We start from the raw sequence: 25,512 nt of genomic DNA, 5'->3' as shown, positions 1-25,512 counted from the left end.
AAGATCTCAGCATCAGTATCTTGAGACACACTAAGTCTCCCCGCAGGGATCTGACTCTTCATTTACAAGCTGCCTCGAGGAACACAGGCGCAGGGTGTCTTCAGCAAACGCCACGCTGGCGCCGCGCCCCTGGACCCCCAGCCCTCGCTGCCGCCTTCCGCACTCGGCTGCAAGCACGGGATGCAGAGGAACCTGCCCGGCTGTCCTGTGGCGCTGGAGCGCCGCACAAACAGCACAGGTGCCCGGCGTGGCGCGGGGGGATCGCCTTTAAGTCAGCAGAAGAGAACAAAATGGAGCTTGTTCGGTCGCTCGGACACGCGCTTTTCCCACATTTTCTTCTGTCTCATTTTGACGCAACTTTTCTCTTTGTTTCATGTTTCATTCTGGGGCTTTCAAAAATCTGACACGTGCGTATTGATTTGAAGTGGTTCTGAAGCTGTCAAACCATCTATTGTTTCTTCCTTGACATGAGTTTGTTATAACCAAGTGCGGCTGAGCTGCTTTTAAGGAGAGGGGGAAATCGTCCTTAACTAATGACAGGAAAAGTTACTGAATACTGAATTCCAAGTTACTCGGAAACCTTCAAAGCTGTTTCTAAATCTGAGCCGGATGGCTGCGTTATCATAGAGACATCTGCTTTGACAAGAACGAGAAGACAAAACCTGGTTTGATACGCTGCCTGATGAGCGGTGCTGCAGGTAGGGAGCAGGCAGGGGTACTGCCCGCAGAGCTCGCAGGCAGCTCTGCTGCTGCTGCTGCTGCTGCTGCTGGGCAGAGAAACGACGCTGAAAGAACGACGCGGCTGTAAACAGAGCCAAAGCCAGCAAGGGGACAGGAACCTGCTCAGAAAACCCCTGTAAATCCACACGGCTTCGCACACAGCTCTGATACTCCTGTCTTAAAAATACGCTTCCGTAGACTGAACGAAACAGAAAGTCACCAAATCATCTTCCTGTTCTTATATACAAGGAATTCAGAGTTTTAAAAGGCACAAATAGCACCTCTGTGGGCGCTACATTCCTATCCATTTCCCATTGTGTTTAGCTGCCGTCTTCCTCTCAGGATCCCCCTCCAGAACATATTTCGCCAGAAATGAGGCCATTAATTCTACTGCCACCTTTCAGCAAACACAGCTCAAGGTCCACCACGAGAGTTACATTAGAAATGCAGGTTTAGGTTGATAGGAAAAACAGCTTCCGCACTCGACAGCCGTGTGATGACCGAACCACCCAACAGATGCGGTCGAGTGGCTGAAGCAGGAAGGTTCAGAGCATTCAGGACCGCTCTGAGGAGAGGAGCGAGTAACCTCACCTAAGCCCGGGAGCCTCCCAACGACCACACTTCAGCAGCAGGACGCTCTACAGAGGTCACTGCCCGCTCGACACCCACTGCGGAGGCTGATGGGCAAAATATTTGTCCACAGGGCACGGTTTATACCAGGTAATTAAACATCTACTCTTAGGGATGGAAAATCTCTGCAAGACTCTCTCTCTGTCTCACGAACACAATTCCACTGGTAGCAGCGGCGGAGTAAACAGAGGAAGAAAGGATTTAGGATGTAGGCAAGGCCTTTGTCACCAGGTACTTACCAGGTAATTTCTCATGACATGCACAGCTGCTTCTGTAGTCACTGTCAACACAAACGGGCTGATAAATAAACACAAAAGCGGGATAGAAAATGGTACCGAATGATCCGAAAGGCAGTATACTAATACTTCAAGCATGCACCTAATTCAAGCGTGAGTGATGATGTTGCCAGGTCTGAACCATGCAGATAAAAAAAAGACTCGGGTCTAGAAAAATGCATGTAATCCTGCCAGCAAATGCTCAGTTCCATTCCACAGAATCAAACCAACAATGCATTCCTTTGACTGCAAATGGAGCAAAATGAAGAAAAAAATCCAATCACCTCTTAGTGCTGGAAATCCTTTAAACCACCAGTCAACACATTTACTGAGGAAGAAGTTTGAAAAAATCCAGCGTCTCTTCAGCGTTATGGGACTAAAACCACCTTTATGGAGCGTAAACTCCAAACACGACTGTTGGAGCTGAACTTTCAGTGCGCGTTTCCAACTCATGTGTTTCGAATTTACATCTTCCTTTCTGACTCCATAAACACACAACTTTCCATCAAACACTGATCCAGGAATGAGTTTATATTTTAGCCCTAGGAATTAAATGCAAACTGTACAGTCTCAAGTTCCCTTTTGCGTTTTAGGTGCCTGCAAGCAGGATTGGGCTTAAAGGGCACTACAGCTCAAACTCGGCAATTACACCCTCATGAAAAAGGGTAAAAAAAAAAAAAATCTATGGCCACAATATTCTTGAATCTTGATACTGGCAATGTGAGTATTTTATTTTCAAACCCAGCTGCACATGTATATATGCATGTTCAGCACTTTCTCTATCAATTTAGTGCCAAATTTAAGTGGGTCTGTCCCTCATGGAGTTGAGCTGCATCAAACAGAACTTTAAACACGTTAGAAAACGCTACTTGTCAGAGAAGGTTGCAGAATCAGTCTCGAAATAAATACCGTCCCCAAGAATATTATGGCTTGGAAGAATTTCAAGAACTCGAGTCCCTGAAGTTTGCAAAATGAAAAGGCCTTTGGAAATACCCTTGCGTCAATACTTTTTACCTAATTTTGAATAAAAAATATATATTATTTATAAAATAAAGAGAGCAGGCCAAAGAAGATTGGCCAGAATCACTCTATAAAACTGTTCTGTTCACTCTGTAACTTAAACTTATAAAGCCTTGAAACATCTGGGGAGCAGGATTTCTGGAGAAGCACTCTAGAATGCAGATTCCAATCAGACGATACTTCACGATGTTTTCTCATCTTGAAGATCCACTTGTTTTCTGCCCCTCAAAACTGAAGTCCACGTCGAGAGAAGGGATGTTGACTCCTGAGCGGGAAGCTGAAATTTAAGTAAGGAAAAATGTGCAACTATAAGCACTGATCTGACAGGCAATAGGTGGCTGTCTGATCTTGGCTTCGAGCATCGTTTTAAAGCCATGTAGAACCACAAGGAAAATTCTGCTTTTTCGCTCCCTCAGCAGAATGGCAGCGTGCAGTCCTCACTGACTGTCGATGGAAAAAATACTTTGGGGTTTTTCTTCTTGGTGGAAGAAAATGGAATCTACCATATGCAAGAAGCCCAATTTTAAAAAATCTGAAGTTGGCCTGTTCGTGGTCAGAATTAGGCAGCGGGTTACAGCGCTGCGCCGTACAACACACGGGCATTCAACGCCCACAGAAAATAGAGGGGCCAATTCTACCTGACTATTCCACCCCCCGCAGGTGGGGCAGCAGAGGATGCTCCTGAAGCTTGGTCACTTACACTCCAGTGTGAAAACGTTTCTTGGAGACTGAAGAGGACACAGCCCAGAGCTTAATGCAACGGTACGTGTGTGGGATTATCTCCCCACTGTCATGGACGTCAGAACACATTATAGACCAGTGAACGTTCTGGTAGCAGCATCTTCCCCAAACTCTATCACCTGTTGTTGTACCCAACCTTCTCCAGGGTGAAAAAACCACCAGATAAGCGAGTAATGGCTGACATGGGCATTTACACATTACTTCTATTTATTCCTAACTGCAGCTTGGCTGTTCTCAACTTCAGTTTCTCTCAAGACTGCATCTGCACCTTCCCACACCTCTCGTGAATCACTGAACAGACCCAGTCTTGTCATTGTACAAGCTAGCGGCAAGAGCCGTTCCTGCCGCATTTGCCGGAGGAGCTGCAGGGTTTGTATCCTCCCCTACAAACAGCGCTTTCGGCTCTGGTGTAAACTGTCAACATCCAGCCCAGGGCTTCTGGATAGCCACTGTTTTATTTTAGGTTCTCTTAAACAACGTATTTCTGGGCAAGATGGAGAAATCTTGGTGAAATACTACCACGCGTGGGTGCGCCGACGCAATCCTCTGCTGAGAGGGTCTCTGCCCTGCCGTGGGCTCAGAGGCCTGGGAAGCACGCCCCTGTCGCAGCTGCAGCGCTCCACAGCCTGCGTGAAGGTCTGCACCCCACAGCCTGCGGCGCCCTAGATGGCTCTGCCCCCGCCCTGCGGGGCGTGCCGCGGCTCAAGTCGAAACCTCTCCACCATTGCCTGCCAGTTTCCCTGCAAAGCGGCTGTTTTGAAGGCAATGAAAAAAGAAATACTGACCTTTCTGAACAAGCTTTAAACTGCTGCATTTTCAAACTGCTATGTCTCCCTTTCTATGGCAAGGGATGAAGCTTCACCAGAACCTATAGAATGAAAAACAAAGTAGTTAGAGGTAAATACATCTGTTTTTCTCACCGAGGATATATTTTTCACTAAGTGTGGGAGTGTGTTTTTAAGAATCATTCCAAATAAAAATAGACAACCACTTGTCAGAGCTAACTGAACAGCAGTTTTTAAATTGAGGTTACTCTATTATTGGCTTTAGATATTTTATAACTGTGTCATGAGCTTTAAAGCCAGAAAGGCAAAGATCTTTCAGATTTAATGGAACATTTCAGGCCCTTCCAGTTAGAAAATTATACTGGTTTAATTCTAGCATGTAAGATGGAATCTGAAACTCTAAGCTTAGAGCACTTCATCCGCTGATGCCTTACAAAAAAGAAAAGCAGTGGTGAGAAAACAAGGAAGAGTAAAAGATCGTTTGTGCCTCCAACACAGTCTCCTAAAACCCTTCCGTCAGAGGGGAGCGAGGGTACCAAAGCTTAAGGAACCAGGAATTCACAGTCTCTGAACACCGTTGGGTTAATACAGCCGCGGTAGAAATACCTGGTAATACATTTCATGCACTCGTGGTCAGTGTATTCCTAAACTTTTCCACTTGCAAATAAAAACATCATCTTTCTATGAAGAGACACAGTTTCAGCCCACATCTTGGAAAACTGAAAGCTGTGGAGGTCAGACGTAAGCCATATATAAGCATCAGAGAAATCTCTACTTTAAACCTACGTTGAGAGGCTGAGGCAGCTGGGCTTGTGTCATCTGATGAAGAGGAAGCTCGAGGTCAGTCTAACAGCAGCCTACAACTATGCGGAGACTGTTAAAAGTGAGAACTGGCCCGAAAGCAGCTCATACCTCATATTCAACGGAAACGGCATCCTGCTGATCGTAGGCAACAGCAACATTTTGCTCTAATGCAGAACTGTATTATTACAGCAACTAATACCCAAGAAGCTCAAAGCAATTTATATACATAAATCTACCTTCATAACCTGCCTGAGAGATAGGAAGGTTGTCATGCTGTGTTTCTCCCCACCTGCAAAACATCGTTCAGTGAAACACACTGTCCGAGAAAAATAAAATAAATAAATAGTCTGTGGCAGCTACGGGAATGAGATCCAATCCCCAAATTCATACTTCTCGAGTGGTTCCCATGCCTGCTAAAAACAGGATTTCAAAACTGTATGGCTCTGTATATGCCTTGCATTGATCTTGCACTGTTCGGTTTTAAGATCTAGAGCTCGTTGTAAAATGTGATGGTGAAAATACAAGAACAGCATCAAGCAGTGTCTCAAATCAATTTGCCACAGAACCTTCTTTACTTTTCTTCAAATGAATTTTCTCTGTGAAGGTAAAGAAAGGAAAACAAAAAGCAAACACCTCCCCCTTACCCCTCAAGGATACAGACACAATAAATAAATTTGCCTAGGCTTCTTGTTTCCTTATTAAGTATAAACAGAATCAGTGGTATTTCCATTATAAGGTTATTTTTGCCTTTATGAGCCCAGACATCTATTTTACCATGCAAAATCTAATCCATTCATTCAGATGGGAAGTTCCGGAGAACAGCCCTTTATTCTGCATACCCGGAGGGAAGTATACGACCTGAATGTCAAAGGGAACTGATAAAAGGATATGTAAGACTTGCTGGCTCTGGGACATTAGTCTCACTGAACTTTCCCTACCAACTTTTTACGGAATATCTTTTTTCATCTAATTGATTTAGCAGCTGCAGGCCTCATCCACATACAAAACCATATTGGTTTTACGAAACGGACTTACCAATCCATTTAGTCGAACTGACGTAGATTCCTACACAGGTACCCCTCCATCATTTCATAACTGATTATAAGGCAGGGTTTAGCACTGCTCTATCTTAATCTTTTTCTGTCGGACACAATTTAACCATTTATATCATGCCTAAAACCCAGAGATGCAAACCCAGTCGTTCGTCTCGGTTCACTGAATCGGCCAACACATGGCTGTGCTGTCTGAGCAACCTCTGCCCACTTCCGACATCTAAGCAGCTTTTTACATTTCCTGATGGACAGAAATTCAATCCCTACAGTCACAACAGATGACTTGTCTACTCGGAGGACTGCTATGCCAAATTAGTGGGTATCTCAAGATACCAAGCTCCTTTAATTAGACTCCTACTGATTTGAATTTAAATTCAAATCACATGGCTTCGGACACCTGAGGCTTCATCACACCAACAGAGATACCAGCTTCCACCTATTACTCTGGATACGCTGGTGTCTGCTGGAAAGATGTTACTGAGTACAGACAACAGATTTTAAAAGATGAGAACAATTTGGGAAAGACTTGATTCATACTGAAGCCTTTTGTACAAGTTTAAATGAAACACATGATTAAATTAATAAATCAGTGCAAGAGATGAGCTGTTGCTATAAATGTACAGAACCGGCTGTCCTCTCCTAGGCTCCACAAGACAAGGAGTGCAAGCGTTCACTGTACTGACACGCCCAGGACCAACAGGTCAGATACGTTCTAGATGAGTTCTGTGAAGAAACTGATGACCTTGTAAGCTGCCAGCATGGGATTCAGGGTAGCTCTCTGGCTAGACAGAGTAAACAGATGCCTGTGAATAAGGGATGAGCATTAATAAATGTGAAAAAAATTTCAAATTACCATGAATTAGGAAGCAAGTGTTTTCAGTCTCTGGCTAAGAAATGAAACAAAAGGTACCCCGTAATGTTTTTCTCCCTACATTAAACAATAAAAGCCTTAGCAAGGCCAGGATTAAGAAAGAAAAAAAAAAATCCAACGAGGAGGGGCACATTTAAACATCCATAGCACAGAAAAAAAGAAAGGGACAACCCTGTGGATAAGACGACTGAGAAGATGGCCTGCACACTCCTGGGACATAGATGAAGCTACCTCATCTCCTTGCTTTCAGTTGGGCTTGTCCCCTCCTCATGAACCTCACAGTCCCCCCTTAATGCTCACCTCCCCCAGTATCCGTATGTGAGCTGATTTTGCAACTGTGGGAGCTTAAAAACGCCCTGCTTTATGCAGACACAGTACAATCGGGGGGAAGCAAAACACTGCAATAATGCAGTTAGGCACAATAACATTACACACAGAAACATTTCATCGTTTCAAAAGATCCTCCTGTTTTCATTATTTCTGTGGCACACACGAGCCTGGAGCGAGGGACTCAGCTGATGAGGAGAGCCCTCCTTACTCCTGCTACGTGACACAAGCGCGTGAGCAACTGCAGGTGAAACCCCAGGAGGCAGCAGACCCCGCTTAAATACACGAGGGCAGTTATTATCCTGATCTTGGTGCAGCTGGCAGTGCCATCTCCTAAGGCTGCAGGACTGAAAAACCTGAACTTTCATGTTTCCTCAACTCCTGCTTTGCCTCATATCCAGGTAACAGGAAAAAGAACAAATCTGGTACCTTTTCTTATACAACTCCCTCCCCTCCAACATCTTTTATGTTAATTCAACTGGTACCCAGACGACCATTATCTGTGCCAGCAGAATGGTACAGTCAAGTGCTTAGAGAAAAATGATCCACGAGATGGATTTATGTGGTATCACAAAACTAATTATTCAAAAACATTTTACATGTGTTATATGCTTGGACTCGATGATCTTAGAGGTCTTTTCCAACCTGAATGATTCTATGATTACAGAATCAATCACAACCCTACCTGGTGGTCATGGAGAGCCACAGAACTTGTAGAGTGCAAGGTTCAGGCAACGCTTCCTGTTGTGGAGCGTTTTTGTGAAAGCTCTACTCGTGAAACAGGATCAGGGGCAGCATCAGCCACAGAAGCACCCAGGGAAGGGTGTCAGCTTCCTCCCCTCCCAACTGCACACACTCCTCCCAGTCTCCACGTGGGATTTCATCTTGCAAAGTTCAGATATTCAGACTGAGAGCTGAGAGGAGTTTGTAAGGAAAAAAAAAAACCAGGGAAGTAGATTTCCCCCAGCGTTTGCTCTAGCAGCTGAATTCCAGTTCCACATCGCTGACCTGTAGACGTAACAAGGCCACAATCTCCTTATCTGGGGCATTCTTTCACTTGTAGTTCCCATCTTTACCTCACAGCTGCTGTGAAAGAATTAAAACTTCTCCACTCACAGACCAAGATCTGCCTACTCACAGCCAGCCATCTACTCACAGCGCGGGTTCAGCCTGTGTTTCACTCTTCTCTGGAACTTTGTATAAGCTCAGTTTGGCTTTTCCATTACAGTAAGAGGTTCCAATTTTACCACCCTTACAGTTCTACAGCTTCTTGGAATAAGACAGCAAACTATTTTTTCCACTGAGAAAGACTAACAGAATAGAACAGAACATTTCAGCTGGAAGGGACCTACAATGATCACCTAGTTCAACTGCCTGTAAATGTCATTTATTTTGTAAGCACTATAAATTGTGGGACTTCAGATAAACGCCAGATTCAGATTCTGGGGTCTGGTCTGGCCAAAAATCATCTGTCAAATGTTTTCATACTTAAGAACTAATTTTTTATTCAGAGAATTTATACTTTGTAAAAGTTGGAAGAAGTTCCAACTCATTCCTAAAGGAGTTATTTTAAGCACTATAAACATTACAAGAGATGCCATATTTTGTTATTTTTAAAGCCAATTTGTGTTACCTTATAACTGCCAAAATACATAGAACAAAACAGGAACAACAGGTAGCTTTGTAACACACAAGTAAGAACTAATTAAAACATCTGAACTAATTAAATCATCTGAAGAAAAGCTGAAATGAGCCTCTTCAGTCCTATTGACACAATCCTGCCGAGCGTATTTTCCCAGCAGTGTGTGAAGTGTGCCTTGGAAAAAACACAGACTGTTTATTTTGCAGTGGAATAACTTGAACAAACAGCCGCAGGTAAGACCTAACCAGAGACCGCACAGCAAACACTGTGCTGTTAGGACTGAAGAGCTCATTGCACAGTACGCTGCACACACATAAATACGTTCACATGAAAAGTTTCTGTGACCCCTTTCAACCAAGACTATCTAAGCCTCCTTCGCAGGTCCCCAAACACACATTGCGCACGTATCACTAAAATGTTTCCCCTGAAAAGGAATAATATCAGAGTTTCTGAAAACTATTCTGAGGCAATAAAGAGGGTGACTACGGAATCACGTCTCTGAACAATAAGGCAGGTATAGTTGGGTCTCCAAGTAAACTTGCTTGATTCACTAATTATAGTAACCCAAGAGTTAATTAACACTTTCACCGTTCCTTAAAGGGAAGAGCGAAATCACCGTGTTTCTTTTAAAGGGAACCTGTGGATGGAATTCTTGCTCCACAGGAAAAAATACGAGCCCATGCTTAACTTCCTGACAGGATTCCTGAACCCTCAGACGTGGTAACTGGGGGCTCCGACAGGAACTGGACATTCTGACTTGTACTGTATTCCCCAAAGACCAAAGCTTGGCAGTAGATACGCAAGGAAAAAAAAAATCAAGTTCAAACAGAGAAATGTAACAGTAAAGAATCATTAAATTGACTTTGGATCCGTCTAACAAAAATCATCAAAGGATGGATACACATATAAAGTCTTTTTTCTAACAGGACTTCCACAGCAGAACAGGTAAGTTAGCGTCTCAGATCTATTGTACAAACGTGCTGGTTCACCTAGAATTGCTCTCAGCACATATTTCTTCTGTGGAGGTGAGCACATAGCCAGGCAAGCATCAAAACCAAATGAACCGCTTTGGTCTTGTAATAAAGCTGAACAAACAAAGCATAAAGTAGCTTCCTAAACGTATCATTGCAGCCAGGTGTTTGCATGCATGTTTTCACAAACTGTCAGAGGATAAACACACTTTAAAAAAATCTCAGTCTCTTCCTTTTTACAGGCACAACTTTATGCCTCCAATAACTGTGCTGCACGCAGCGACATTTACACCTGAACACACTCAGTTTGTGGAAATTTCAGTTTCCCTCTGCAACTTGTAGCAACCTCTCCGTTCATTTTCTTGCAAATAGAAAGCTACTAAAAAACAAAAAAGAGTTGACACCAAAGTGAGGCTTATTTTTAGTCTGTCTTCATTAGTCATATCTGAGCTGCCCAGTGATGTAGTCAACATATTTTTAAAATTTGATTAGCTCTTATAATTCATCCATTAGTCATTGTAGGTCAAGACACAACTCATTTCCTTTAGTGTTACCTTACCGTGAGGATCTTCATCTATTCTGTCATCTTCCCACTGCTCTTCGTTTGCTAGGAGAGGATTCTGAGCTTCACACAAAGCTCTCATTGGGAAAAAGTGTCCATCGCCCTGGCTGCATGGAAAAAAAAGACAGAGAAAGACCCTGTAAAAGGCAGCAAGTGACTCTGAAGGATGGCAATTTCCACACATTTTACCTGCAGACAGAGTTTTCTGTTGCCTGTTTACTTAAAATGATCTGTAAGTTTTGAGAAATACTGTGTTTACTTTTTGTGGCAGCTCAGATACCAAGTTTTACTAGCAAGTAGTTTTGGTCTTTAATTACTTCAAGCTCTCTGGAGATTAAAAGTTGAACCCTATAGCTTGGAATTAACTAATTTTTAGCACAACTTAAATGTGCCTAATGTGATCAAGTCACTTGGATACAGAAAAAAAAAACCAACAGAAAAAAATTAACTTACAAACAGCTAGAAGTGAGGGGGGAGCTAAGGAAAACATGAATGCTATCCATTTATACCATAGATTCTTCAGGGCAGAAGTTACACTTCTGTGTTTGAATCACACCCAACAGAAAATGGCCCCAATTTCAGTTAGATGTTGCTGAAAGATAAATAAAAGACCCACCTTCCTGTGACCTAAACCTGTACCCAAAATGGAAGAAAAATAAAATAAACACACTCTGCAAGGACCTAAAGTTGCAAAAGCTTTTTTTTTTTGCTTTACTAATGCCCAAATAGAAATGTGTACCTGGATATCAAACACAGAGTTTGAGAGTACCTTCAAATGCATGTAATACAAACAAAATTAAAAACTAGATGTTCTAGCTTGGTCTGCACCATCCTGTGTTCCCTAACACCCAGCAGCACAGACAGAGGAACTGTAAACTAGCTGAAGTGCCTTTTTCCTGGGATTTATCTTTATGGAAGGAAAATAGCTTGAGTGTTCTCCCTGCGATGACTACACACGCTGGCAATGCGTCCCTGACCCCCTGACTAGCACTTCAGTGCTGCCTCTCACTACCAGAAAGGCTTTCTGTGCTCTTCTTTTCCCTTTAACTCTTAAGTAGTGTGGAAAACAGATAGCAGGGATGCTACTGGGCCTTAGACTTACACATTGTTACCTGAAAAGGTTGTGAACTGCTGTGCCAGGAAGTTGTTTTAAATTGTGCCCAACTACTAAAGGAATTAAATTCCAGTGTACTTTACTACTGCTCAAGTAAGTGCCAAAACAACATTTTCCCCTACACTGAGAAACATAAACTCTGTTTCAGGCAGGGGAGTCTGACAGATGAAGAAAACAGCGTCGCTGAAGTGAACACCCACCCACACATGTGCCACAGGAGAGCGGGAAGAGTTCAAACACCCTCTGCAGTGCATTTAGCCCTCAAAAACCTTTCCCTTCCAGACTTCTGGTGACGAGGATTAACACAGAGGATGTTGGTGCATTTACAATGATGCATGGTGGTAGCCAGCCAAGCCACATAGCAATGGGTGTAACACACATTTAGAAGTCAGGCCCTTCAGTTAATTGTATCAGCTTTTAGCAGTGAACAGATTATTACTTACCTAGAGGCAATAGGTAGTAGCCAGAGCTTTTTTTCTTCTCCAAACACTTGCTGAAGATTCTTTACAAAGCCAAGATTGAATCCATTTTTATCTGGGCCATTTTGAAACACTGGAGCTGAGAAAGCCTCTACACACAGATGCAATTTCAGTTAAAAAAATGAAAATCAATGCCAAATAATCTGGAACAGGATTGTGCATGTTGTAGCCATCTAAAGACAGCATGATTTAACAGATTACAGACTAGCATTACAACGGTACAAAGTTTGAAAATAACAGGTTTTTTTGTTTTGCAAGCCTGTAAAGACTTTCAAACTGAAGGCAGGAATTTGGTCTTGCAGCCGAACCGCAGGGAACAGTCAGACCAAACTACAATCGGTTTGTTTCATCTAGAGAATAGAGTTACAAGATCTTTGCACGGGACCTGTAGAAATTCAGTGGGTAGAAATTTCTAAGTAAAAAATCTGCAGAAATAAGTAGGTTGGTCTTCAAGACCTTTTCAGAATTGGCACTGGAGGTGCAAATTGCCTCATTCATTAATGATATAATGAACAAGCATTAGGAAGAAACATATGCAAACAGACCCTCTGTTATGGTGAGACATACAATTAAGAAAAGAGAGGGGAGGAGAACCTAGAGGCACTAGAAACAATTTTATCTACCTTCTAAGCTCCTGCAGAGTTCAGATGTTTTGGGATAGATGAGCTTCAGTGCCCCTTGAAATGAGTTCTGAAGTTAATAACTATACAAAATCTGAATATTTGCTCAAAGTCTCGATGGCGTGTTTTGTTATAAAACTTTATCCAAAAAGCTTTAAAAATGGAACAACATTTATCTGAGGAAACACAAAGAAACCACTCGACAAAATTATACTGTTTCAGACTTCCATTTCATTGGTTTTACAGTCGTAACTTCTTTGCCTTTGTCAGTGAAGATGGACACTGTTTTTCTCAACCTTACTAAGCTGTTTTAGGATCTGCTCCAACATATGAGCATAAAGAACCATTATTCCTGAAAAGCTGCACTCATTTCACAGCAAATGTAGTTATACATATGCACAACATTTGGACTTTTACAGTGTAAGGCTCTCGTTTCCCTAACAAAGCTTTTGTCACAGCAGCTAATGAACGCAGCTCATTTGAAGTGACAAATTTCTGCAGCATTGTGCCACGACTTAAATCTTCCTCCCCTCATAAGCCAGCGGGAATTTATAAAGTAGAACACAAGTGCTTTTTATTTAATTTTTTCTTCTTACAGCACTTTTGGTGTGTCTTACTTAAAGAAGTAAGACACAAAAGCCTTACCTAAAGTAGATCTGTTCCTACTGACGAGCCAACAATGGTATCCAAACAGAAACATAAGGCTTACGAAGAACATGACCGCCACAAAGAGCAGGAAAAGGACATGAAATTTTGAACGCCCATTAGTCAGTTCACCCTGGAAAGAAAAGCAACACAGAGCAAGTGATAGGAACAAATGAAAGCTGGAAATTCTTTGTTCCTAGAGAGAAGAGAGATATCCTCTAAAACTCCTATTTGGAGTTCTCAAACTTGCATACACAAAAGTCACACCTTACTACCAAAGCAAGAAGAGACAAAGAAATGAGCTGGTTCATCCCCGCTCCTGTAACCAAAGCAGAAAGAGTGTGGTTTTGCTACTAACTCTTTGTATGTAAGAGCTGGCACAACCACAGCTTCCCACCTGGGCACAAGACAGATACTCTGTGCCCGCAGGGAAATAAGCTCTTGAAACCCTGCTTACATTCTGCTGAGTTTCCTCTCCATATATTAAAATTCTGCACCTCTTGCAATGCAAGGCATGCCAAGAAAACCTGGCCTCCACAGCTACAGCAATCAGGTAGCGTTAGAACCAAGCAGTGATGCTTTGGAAGAGTTTAAAAGCTAAGCGGGAACTTACAAGCAGAAGAAACACTTACTTCCTTCTACAGTAGAAGGGTCAAGTGCCAGAGACCCTCATCAGCCACGTCTACAGATAGGCCATGGGGACCTCAAAGCCAAAACATTACTTCTCAGCCTTTGCACATCCCACATAAGCAGCCAGAGCACTCAGGTCTCTGTGCCTTTCTCAGCATGAGAAACAATTCCTGCTGGTGTCCCACGAGCACCTCAGGAGGCATTTTATGCAAGTGATTAGCCATTAAAACAACAGAAATTTAATAAATTAATGCACAGCAAATTCAAGTTACTTAAACACAGTCATACAGAGTTAGCAGCAGAGGGGACATAAAAAGTGTTAGAGACAAAAGGCCAGTCTCCTACTGGAACTGTCAGTTGGCATTGCTTGCATACGAGTGATAATCCATAACTGAATAAGAAGCATACTTTAATTTAGTAAACTTTTAAATTGAGAAAAGAATCATGTAAGGTAACTCTACAATTTGAAATGCCTGAGCTCTATTTGCTTCTCACTTTCTACATTTCAGACATATCACGGGAGTTATATTCAAAAAAAGACCTTACAGAAGAAATGCAGGTCCCCCACTGACCAAACCCCAAAAGGTACCAAGAGCGACCAAGCCCCACCAGACCCACAGGATATGAAAAAGTAACCAGATTTCACAACTTACTGTCCAATACTTAACGAAATACTTGAAGACCGTTGCAGCGATATACAAGCAATACAACAAAGAATAGGCTAAGAACAGTAGAAAGAACTTGTAGTTAGAAAATCCAATGCAGTTATTCACCCTAGAGAACAAAAGCAAAGTTGAAATCAGGATACGTACGGCACACGGTTGTAACACCACGAGCACTACAAGTTTGTTGGTTGTATTAAGCCTCTTGGTTGTACAACACGATGTCGTCAATAAGGAGCTCCCCTTAGTGGTCACAGTGAAATATAACAAGAGTCTTTTCGCTTGTCGCTTGAAGACTCCTTGCCAGGCCAAGTGAAAGGCCAGTTGGTACCACCAGTAAACTTGTCCCAGAGGCAGGCTCTGATTACTCAATGCCTAGGCAGTTTCTTGTCTGCAAAGGTCATCAGATCTGGGGTTTCTGTGTGACTTTATTCATGTGCAAAACTCAGGAACCAGATTCACCACTGCTTCCTTTTTTATGTACAAAACAAATAAACCCAAATTTGGCTATAATTCTCCATGCACAGGACAACTCTGAAAAGCAACAAGGGAATGCAGGAAAAATAGTAGGTGCTTGTCTCAAAACTCAGGTTTGGAAAGCTCTCTACAGTTTAGGATTACCGGGGAGGTTAAGGTGGGGAGATGTTTGTGTTGCTTCTGATTTCTGAAATCTTCCTTTTGTTAAAAAAAAAGGAGGAGTTTAAGAGATTTAGTGGCAGCAATTCTCGAAAAGCATAAAGCTTAATTCGACCATGCACCATTCTACACAAACTGTCTCTCACCATGCACAGGTGGCAGGCATCACGTCAGAAACAATCCACGTGCAGATATTATTGAAAGCAACCACCAACTGCATGCTGAAACGATTATATACCCAAAATTAAAGGCTAAGTTGGGATCCCTTTAAAATAGCAAAACAGTCAAAGAGCGAATTAGCAGTTGGATTTTAAATTGTCTTGATAGAACAGCTTTTTTACACTTAGTTTATGGAACAATCATGAATACCCTGTCTTTCAAAATATCAAACATTTCAGGCAATTTCAAAGTGTAATTATTTTACAAATTTCCCAACAGAGAGATGCATGGTCTAAAATGAAAGTTGCATATAGACACCACTCTGGGAGAAATGTATTTAAACACCCTCTCTTTTCAGAACACTACACAGCAGTATCTAGGACATACCACGGACAGTGATGATCCATTTTTAGCACACATCTGCAAGAGGACAAAAAGGAAATGGAAGATCAGTTAATGGCTCATCAGTCAACCTTCACTAGGCCGCACGCTTTCTAGCAACTTAACGCTGATGCACTTGTAGGGGCGGGAACTGCAAACACTTCAGGGCCACGAACTCCAGAAATGCAAATGTTAACGCTGCCAGGCACGAACAGGCACTGCTGACTGCAGCTGGAACGGAGGCACTCGGCTACCTTCATGGGTAAAAAGTCACGTGAAGGACCAGCCCGTTCACATAACTTAGCGGTAACTATATTCACTTTGGCAAAAAACAAGCCAGTAACTTACATAGCACAGACGGAACAGTGGTGACAGCGGTCAGGTTTTATTAGCTGGCATCTATCACAGAATCGAACACCTGAAATTAAAGACACATTAATACCAAGTAATAGAAACGTGTTCTTTTATATTAGTCAATATTCCACTCATTTCCTAACTATTCATGTTTTTTTATCCTCTATCGCTTCTAAAGATGAGTGCATTGGCAGCTGATTTTTGCTGCCAGGTCATAATCAGATAGGCAACACTCATAATTCTGAGATTTGCAGATGCAGAGAGCAATCCTCACTGCAGAGTATACAACCAGCTTAAAGGCGATAAACCAAAATTGTACACTTCCCTCTGGCTTCCACACTGACTCAGACTTTACATACATTCTATCTGATAACTGCCCATGCAGCATTCTTTACTTCAGAATTCTTTGGCTTGTCTGACAGAAATGAACAGGTCAGAGCCTCCAGTATGAACACAGATTTCTTTTAAGCTTTGCAAGGAGTGCAGTATGCATTTAATCACAGAACAAGGTCCAAAAATCTGTTCACAGAATTATGTCCTGCATGTCTAAGCTAGGCTCCATTTTCAGTAGAAACGACGACAGATTTTGTCATTCTATTACTACTACTAAACGCAGACAAGAGAAGTAGGCTTTGAACTATAAATGCAAAGGATGACGTATTGCTTCTCAAAGGCAGCACCTGGTGCTCCAACTCCACTGAAGATGAACAGAAGCATTCAAGATTTTTTTGTTTTCCCAAACATAAAACCTAAGAGAAAAGGCATTCAGGTTATTTGCACAGGAGTTACTCAGTGCACGCAGTGGTGTTAGGAACGCCCTCTTGGGCAGCAGCATCGTCTGGATCGCCAGCATACGCTGCTTTCACGCGCTTGATTAGATTTAGAGAAACAAAGCCCCCTGCTTAGCTGACCTCCGTTCCCTGTTCTTGTGTACACCGGCAACTTCCTTGCAATTTCGGCGAGAATTTGCCTCTGCACTTCTGGTCTTTCTTCATTTTCATAGCGTTCTTTGTCAGCGTAGGACATATGGTACTAGAAGCAGAAGTCATGAGAGGAACAGTTACCCATGGGCAACAGAGATAATATTTCAAGTACAGGGAAGTCTGGAAATGTTTTTACCTCCCACTCCTTCTTATGAGACTGATCAAATGTGAAAATGTGTTTGTTAAGGAGACAAAGAGAGGCAGTAAGTGCTGGACAGCCAGGACACTACTGCTGCCTTAGATTACTACTTTTCGTGAATAACATCACTAACCATGATAAGGACACTTTAAGCACTTCCCTTATGAGCAAGGACCTGTCCCCAGCACAGTTTTATATTTCTAAAACTGGGATTAGTTGTTATTTATAAATTTACATTCTTGTAATTAGGATCCAATTACAGTCATGCATATTTGGAGTGCCACACAAACATCATCCTCATTCTATTGCTCCAAACATAGTGTTTTATTAGTGTTTCATAAAAAGGTAAAACAAAATGGAAAAAAAATATCCACCAATCTAAGCAACATGAAAAAGTCAGTATTTGGTAGAAAAAGGATTGAAACAAATGTCTGCCTCTGACTGTCCTGTGCTCAGACCACTATATCATACTCTTGTCCTAAAATGAGCCACCTACGTTAAAAAAAACAATACCAAACCCTTTACCGAGGTATTATTCATGAGAAAAAAAAATACTTTTGTCACAGTGAGCCCCAGTTCTCTTTACCATAGTATACTGTTACACTTCTCTTTCATGGTGCTGACCAGGGAAGCCCAAGTACTGGAGCTACTGGAGCTACACGTATACCTAGCACTGAAGTAAAAGCCGTATGCTCTGCATGTAGCCACAGTCCTCGCTGCCACAGGCATGGGACATCAGAACCTCAGCCTGGTTAATATGGAAACGATTCTTCTACCCCTCCCTATCACAAGAAAGAGTCTGACAAATGAAGCAAACTGAACCACTACAAAGAAGGCTACTCCAGCCGGCACAGGACTGCTGGCAGAGCGGGGAATGCTGCGCTTGGTGGGACACTGAACGTTCACATTGGCACCACGACAGCCTGGCTCAGGAGATCAAGAAACCCCACTACCGTTACAAATGCACCCGTTTCCACCTGCGCCGTAACATCTTCCATGAAGAGCAAAACCAAAACCAAAGGTCCTTACTCAGGAGACTCCACTAAGGCTGGGTTAAGAAAGGTCCTTGGGATTTGACTTGCAACTTGTTAAATGCTTAGAGATCAATGACGCTATAAATATGTAAGTTAATGATCAGCAATCCTGTGATTCTCGACACAAAAAAACCTAGCGGATCCTGTAACACCTGAAAAGGTAGCTTCAAAAGTTAACACCATCTCTGATGTAATCATGCTCTTTGGGGAATTAAAGGAATCTCAGAACAGTAAATTGCTCAGTTTTTATGGACAACTCTAGGTCCCTTTCCATCTCTTTAGGAAATCCGATCAGTTGTCCAGATCAACTAGATTGAAGGACTCTTGAGTTCTCTTTCGTTCTGCAATGAATGAAAAGTGCTTGGACTCTTACCTTTTTGCCTGGCTGCACCGGGAGAGTAAAAATAGACTTCCAATATGTCCACACAAAGAGCACAAAGAGAATATGGAATATTATAAGATAGGCCACTAAAAAAAAAAAAACAAAAACAAAAAACAGAAGCAGAACAATGACTTCTTAAGCAAAAGAATCATTCATGGCGGGCATAATTCCAATCTTTCACAACAATGACAAAAAAAATAAAGGAAAAGAGAACGATTTACAGCACCAACCAGTACTGTAATACAGCTAAACCTTATGGTCAAAGGATCAGTAGGATTTCAGAGATCTGTGGCTGCAGTTGGGGGTTACCTATCTCACAAGCCTCCGCTTCCCCACCCGATCCGATCCCGTGTGTGCGGAAGAACACAGCTACAAAAGACTTCACCCACAGGGCAGGTGACAACCCTGAATCCCTGGGAATGACAGGATTCCTGTCTCTTCCCCATATCCTAGGCATAGGTAAAGGTGCTGAGCAGCATAAAGGTTAATTCTGCAATACTGCAGCGTCTCCAGATTTTGGGTTCAGTTGCTACTTGGAATTACAGTACCATGTTATCAGTATATGCCCGCTCGGGCAATGCATTCTTCACCACTTGCAAGAATTGAGAGAAATAACGTGCTCTAGCAGAGCTTTACATCACCAGAAAAAACAAAATCAAATCTCTCAAACTTTCTAGATTTGCACAGTTGATAGAATAAGAATAATATATATAAGAATAAGAATAATAATCAAGAAAACATCTCTCAGAATGAGCAAAATAGGTCTTGTGATTACTGAGAAAGAACTTTAATCCACTAGGCGCAACACGATCACATGAAATCCAGCGGGAGTCAGGGTAATCTTATTTCAATATGCAAACTTTATTTCAAAGCCATTGGGCATGAGCAGGCACACCGTGGTTCAGAAAGCCGAAGGACAGCTATCCTTCAGCTACACAGACTATTTGATTGTTATTTCTTTAATACTCAACTCACTAAGACATTATCAAGCAGTTACCAGACAGTTTTATTTAAACACACCATTTGATCATAATAATAACCACCTCATTTTCCCCGTTTCAGTTAAACTTCAAATTCTAGAAATTAAGATTACAGTAACTACTACTAGTGGAAAGATAAGTCTAAAATCCAAACACTTCCTAACTTCTCAGGGAAACCTGACTGCGTGAGAATGTAATTGGTAAAAAGGCCAAACACAGCTTTGAGACTTTCTAATGAGATGGCAAATGATCTGATACGCCTCACAAGAATGCGATGGATCGTGTGACTGATCCGTGAATCAATGATGACTCATTATTATGCTCTTCAGTTTGTTTGAGATGTTATCCTTATACCACATCCAGGTGGAGCTCAGTAATTTTTAAATTAATAGGAGATAAATCTTGCAACAGGTTTAATTTTGTTGATAAAGCAACATAGCAGCATGTTAGAGGAAGCTGACCTGGAGATGCACTATTAGATTAGGCAACTAATAACCTCCTTCTGCTGAAAAATCATTAGTAGCATGCTTTCTATGGTTTCTCTATAACAGCTTCAAATATTAGGACAGCTCTATAGTGGAAAGAGAATTTACTTGGTGCAGCAATCTGGAGGATCTTTAAAGTATCAGCTGGCATTGCTCTTCATGGAACAATTTGCCTGAAAATTGTAGCTGAAAACCGCTACACGTATTACAATCTTTCATAACCCTGGAAGAAGAAACAAAGGTAAGAGGCCATCTGTATTAGCCAAATGCCTCCAAAGCACCTCCAGGAAGGAGGAGGAGGAATACTAAAATGGCTGCTAACCCCGTAATGCTTAGAACGTGACTGTGGCCTCCAACCATGCACCGGTGGAGCAGCCTCATCGAGTGATCCTGCTGCTCCGACTCGTTCAGCGACCTCACAACACTGCGCCTGGGACTGCAGAAGTCTGTCAGCCTGTGCTGCCAAATGACTCCGACAAGTGTTCAAGCCAAATAATAACGAGACAGACACCTTTGCTCTAACTCATCTGTGGTAGTAACTGAGACTTACTGCTACCACTCAGTGTATGGTTAGCAGTCAACAGAACCAAGCAAAAAATCCTGCTGGTCATCAAAACCATGCAAAAGCCTACCTATAAAAATATGAAAAATAGCTTTCACTGAAAAATCAAATAAAACAGTGGAAAAAACATAGGCAGGCCATGCATCAGAACCAGCCTTTTCTGTGTAGCTCGTAAAATCAGCTCTGCAAGCGTAAAAGAGAAAGGGAGAAAAGGTGTGTGGGTGTATACAGACAGACACACAGAGTTTTTTCTGAACGAGTAAAAGGGATCAAAGCCTTTTAGTGTTCTCCTGCTTATACCGTGACTAAACAGGGACATTTCCCAATACACCCCAAAATTATAGTATGTCTAACAATGCTTAGCACTTCAGGAACGTGTCATTACAGGAAGGACACACTGAAAGAACATGTATGTTTAAAAACAGCTGACAGAAAGTATTTATGATATTTTAACTAGAACATTTGTGAATCTTTTTACAACCAGGACTGAATGTCAAGTGGTAAATTGAATGCACGTACCTTTTTCTACAGGGTTGCTCAGAGTCACTGAAAAAGAAAAAAAACCACATATGTCTACAGAGCAAATAGGATTCCCAGAAAAGTTTGTGACAAATAACATTTCTCTTTGAAATACAGCCATTTCAGGAAAAAAGTTCAGAAGACGAAAAGAGAGCCCACAGTTTAACATAAATCAAAAGCATCCATAACAACTCCTTGTTCACTCACGCAAATCACCCCCACGACAAGATGTTCAATAACTGTAACTTATGCTGTATTTTCCCTTGTTATAAAAGATATCTTGTATGTCAGTACATTAGAAATATGACAAAAATAACCCACTGCTGACAGTGATGCAAGATTACCAGGGCTCCTCTAGCAACTGCCCCAACAGCATCTCTATGCAGGCACTTATAGCCCGCTTTGTGCTAGTCTCTAGGTGGGCTTGATCCTCCGCAGTAAGCCATGCCCCAGTGCATTTCTGCATCAGCATAAGTAAAAAATTACAAATTGTCTCAGCTTTGGCCAAGTCAGCAACAAAAGATACACTGTAATGACTCAATTATGGTTACACTTCTTACCAGCAGTTTTTACAACCCCTCCTTACTTTACCATAATCATAGGAACAGTCCCTACTGATGGAACCACTCAGAGCAACCAGCAAAGGGTACGCTGCTCAACGTCTACTTCCACTGATTATTTAAAAATCCATCCATTATTTTACAAGCCATCATCCAAGTTTAACAGAAAAGATAAAGCCATCTTTCTTTAACTAAAAAAAAAGCAGTTCTGTGATACCTTGACAGAACACTGTGTGGAAGACAAAGACTCTGCATGGGATGGGAGCCCCTTATATCAAAGTCCATAGCCTTGAAGATTCAATGGTTGCAACCGAAACGCGTTGCTCCTTGGAGGAGCAGAGAAATGAAAGGTAGCCATTGGTCACAGATCACCTCCTGGATACACAGTAATCTTACAAAAATAAGATTGTATTGTGGGAAGACTCAAAGATCTGAGAGAGTGCACAAGACTCCTTCAGTAACTCTTTTGAGTGTAGAGGAAAAGAAGTGATCGAGGGATTGGAGGCTTTTACTTCCAGCCTACAGCCAGCGCCTGGGAAGAGACTCTGCTTGTTGAGACTTGCTCTACCATCTTACTTGAATAACAAACTTGGAAAACATAAATCAGAGTAGGAACCAAGAGGACTTGCTTTTATTAATGGAAGTAGCTTTTCTTAAAACCATGCTAACTAACAATTTTGATCTGCAAGCTCTATGATACACAACAACACAGATGAAAAAAGAGACCAAATATTTGCTGTGTCTTAGCGCACTCAATTTCAGATGAACAAGACTGTTCAGAAACCTTTATTTTTCCTTTGATTTGCTGCAAATCAAACTGTGAAGAGTACACCAGCTTTTTACAAATCCTGCTTGGTTCCCTCCTGAAGTACGCCGCACTTGCAGCATGGCCCTTCGAAGGATTTTACTTGAGAAAAGAGCAAACTCCTAAATAAAGAGTATAAAAAGGTTTTATCGCAGGACACTGGGTCATTGTTCTGCCTGTGGCAGCAACCAGACCCAAAATCAAGGCCGCCTCTGGAATATGACTTGTTGGCCATACCAGTCATTGAAAGTTTAGAACCCAGTATCATGAGACACCTCCGGGACATCCCCCCCACGCTACTTTCAATCCTCAGCAGTCTGCACAACTAAAGATGAAAATCAAGAACCCAAACAGAGCACCTACTATTTACATGCTTGCAATAGCTGAAAAGGCAATACACAATAGAAACCTGCAAAAAAATAAGCCAACACACAAAGCCTTGCTAGGTTAGAAATCTGGAAGAGACTTAATGCCCCGAGAGCTGGTTTTCAAGTAACTGCATATGCCAACAGTTAACGTTCAAATCCTAAAAGAATTAATTTAGTAATTTCAACTGTATAGATAGCCTCCTCCTCACACAAATAAAATGCACGAGAGAGAAAGATGGGGCAAAAAGCAGACGGGTGTGGGCAAAGGAGTGATTTTAAGCTGCGATTCTAGGCAGCGAGATGAGCTCCTGCCAGCTTAACCAGCCTTTGCAGAATAATGCAGGCCCAATCCAAACCCACTTAAATCAGCAGAGTCTTTTCTAATAGCTGCACGGAGACTTGGAATTAACCAGTGTTCACTATTACTGACTTTGCAGAGCACAGCAAACAAAGCATATTTCAAAAGACTGACAGCATTTCAGGAAAACACTAAGTTTTTTGTCCCATGGTCTAATCGACAGTTACACGCACCTTGGAGAGCTCGTTCCATGTGAATTCTTGAAAGAAACAGCCCACAGTCTCAGAGATAGAACAAAATATCATTAAGTATTTGGGGGTTTTGCCTAGCTGCCAACTAAAGCAGATCAAAGGAGCTGCATTTCACTTTAGTTGCCGTCGAGAAAAAACAACAGGTCTTACTACATTGGCAGGCCTAAAAAATCTGATTTAAATTTGCTGTGCAGTACCAGAAGGCAGCTCTTCTCACAGAAACGTCTCAAACTACCGTTCTGAGAACTTTGCCTTCCTTTATCTGACTTACCCTGTCCTGAAGGGAAAGAGCCCTATGCTCCTCCTCACAGTTTCAAAAGCCCGAGCTACCAGCTCTTCTCTCTACCTCCACCAGGCCTAGCAGTCCTTTCTGCTAGTAACGGGTTTCTGCACACGTGCTAAACCAGAACATAAAACACACAAGAAAGCTTGCATCTTACTATGTAGTTAAATTGCTACATTGAACACTAAAATTACTAGCCAGTACCAGAAATTTTCTTTCTAAAATTTAGTGTTTTCTATGCTACTGTAACAGGTTATTTGACTCATGAATGCGACTGAATGTAACCTATTTTTTCCCTTTTCAGAATATAGAAAAATGACTGAAATGCAGGGCATATACTGACATTTGTTGCTGCTTAAACCAGAAATCATATCTGAACATTATCATATGGCAGCAATATGGACTTTCACCGTGGGTTTCAATCTCCCAGCCTTCACAGAGGCCACTTCCCCTGGCTGACACGAGGATGTACAATACATGGGCTCATGACTAAGTGAAGTAACCCGCAACATCTCGCCAGCCCAGCTAGAATACAAATCTTATGGAAAAACAGAACAGCACGCCATAAAAATCCCGCTAATTAATGCCATCGTGGACTTGACCGGTGTGAAAGTGTTTCTTCACCTCCACCTGGTCACTTTTCATAGAATCACAGAATGCCCTGAGCTGGAAGGGACCCACAAGGACCATCGAGCCCAGCCCCCGTCCCTGCCCAGGACACCCCAAATTCACACCGTGTCTCTGAGAGCCTTGTCCAAGCGCTTCTGGAACATCGCCAGGCTGGTGCCGTGATGCCTCCCTGGGGAGCCTGTTCCGGGGCTCCACCACCCTCTGGGGGAAGAGCCTTCTCCTAATGCCCAGCCTAACCCTCCCCTGGCCCATCTCCCTGCCGTTCCCGCGGGTCCGCACCCTTTGGGTGTCCCTGCCGCAGCTACAGGTGTGACTGGGGGAAGCATTTGCCAGCCGAGAGCCTTGCCTGGGCTGCCGCCTCGACTGGCCAGGAGGCAGCAGACCCGAGCGGGCGCAGAGAGGGAGGGAGGGAGGGAGGGAGGGAGGAAAGGACTCCCCAGCCTCCGGGCGGGCGCCGGGGGTTGCGTGCCCTGACGGCCCGCCCAGGCGCGCCCCTGCCCTGCGGACCCCCGCAGAGGAGCCCGGGGAGGGCGGCGCTGCCCCAGGGAAGGCGGGCTGCCGCGGGGGCCCGGGGGCAGGGCAGGGCCCCGCCTCACGCCCCCTCCCGCCCCCAGCCCGGCCGGGGCGCTCACCCAGGCACAGCTCGCAGACGTAGGCGTAGTAGGACCAGAGGACGACGAGGGCGATGATGAGGACGGGCAGCCAGGCGAACGCCCGCTGGCAGCACCGCAGCCCCCGCGACAGAGCCATCTTTCACCTCAGCCCGGCCGCATCGGGCATCGGCTGCGCGGGGCTGAGCGGCGGGGGAGGCGCTCGGAGATCGGCTGAGCGGCCTGGCGGGCAGCGGCGGGGCGGGGCTGGGCGCGGCGCGGCGCTGCGGCGCCCCCTGGCGGGGCGGGCTCGGCTGCCCCCCCGCGGGGGCGCTGCCTCCGCCTCCTGACTGACTGAGGGAGCTTTGCATCAAAAGCTCTTTTTGTCGGCAATCCTACAATTCTGTGCTTTCTTCTATTAAGCTTGTTTTTCTTGTAGGACGATCCTGTTCTCTGCACTGGCAACGCCAGCTTGGTATTGCTCTCAGATGTCCTGAGCACAAGCCCGGGTTACGAGTGAATATATACACACAAAAAGATCAGATTCAGGAGAATCTGTGGAA

General features: G+C 43.2%; 1 protein-coding gene across 1 annotated transcript; it reads right to left on the bottom strand.

Annotated features, from left to right (window-relative positions):
• Positions 1-2,141: 2,141 nt before the first annotated feature.
• On the bottom strand, positions 2,142-25,171 carry ZDHHC15 (zinc finger DHHC-type palmitoyltransferase 15). The gene is made up of 12 exons (XM_064463401.1): positions 24,992-25,171; positions 21,165-21,191; positions 18,610-18,704; positions 16,992-17,112; positions 16,075-16,144; positions 15,733-15,765; positions 14,542-14,662; positions 13,259-13,391; positions 11,958-12,084; positions 10,398-10,507; positions 4,172-4,254; positions 2,142-2,922 (listed from the first exon to the last, which is right to left on the bottom strand). The coding sequence occupies exons 1-11, from the start codon at positions 25,107-25,109 to the stop codon at positions 4,211-4,213; spliced, it is 999 nt and encodes a 332-aa protein (XP_064319471.1). The 5' UTR covers positions 25,110-25,171; the 3' UTR covers positions 2,142-2,922; positions 4,172-4,210.
• Positions 25,172-25,512: the final 341 nt, after the last annotated feature.

The sequence above is a fragment of the Phalacrocorax carbo genome, chromosome 11 (genome assembly GCF_963921805.1).
Source record: "Phalacrocorax carbo chromosome 11, bPhaCar2.1, whole genome shotgun sequence".
Lineage (NCBI taxonomy): Eukaryota > Metazoa > Chordata > Aves > Suliformes > Phalacrocoracidae > Phalacrocorax > Phalacrocorax carbo.
Note: the sequence above shows the minus strand (reverse complement) of the source record. Positions and strands in the feature narration are given on the sequence as shown.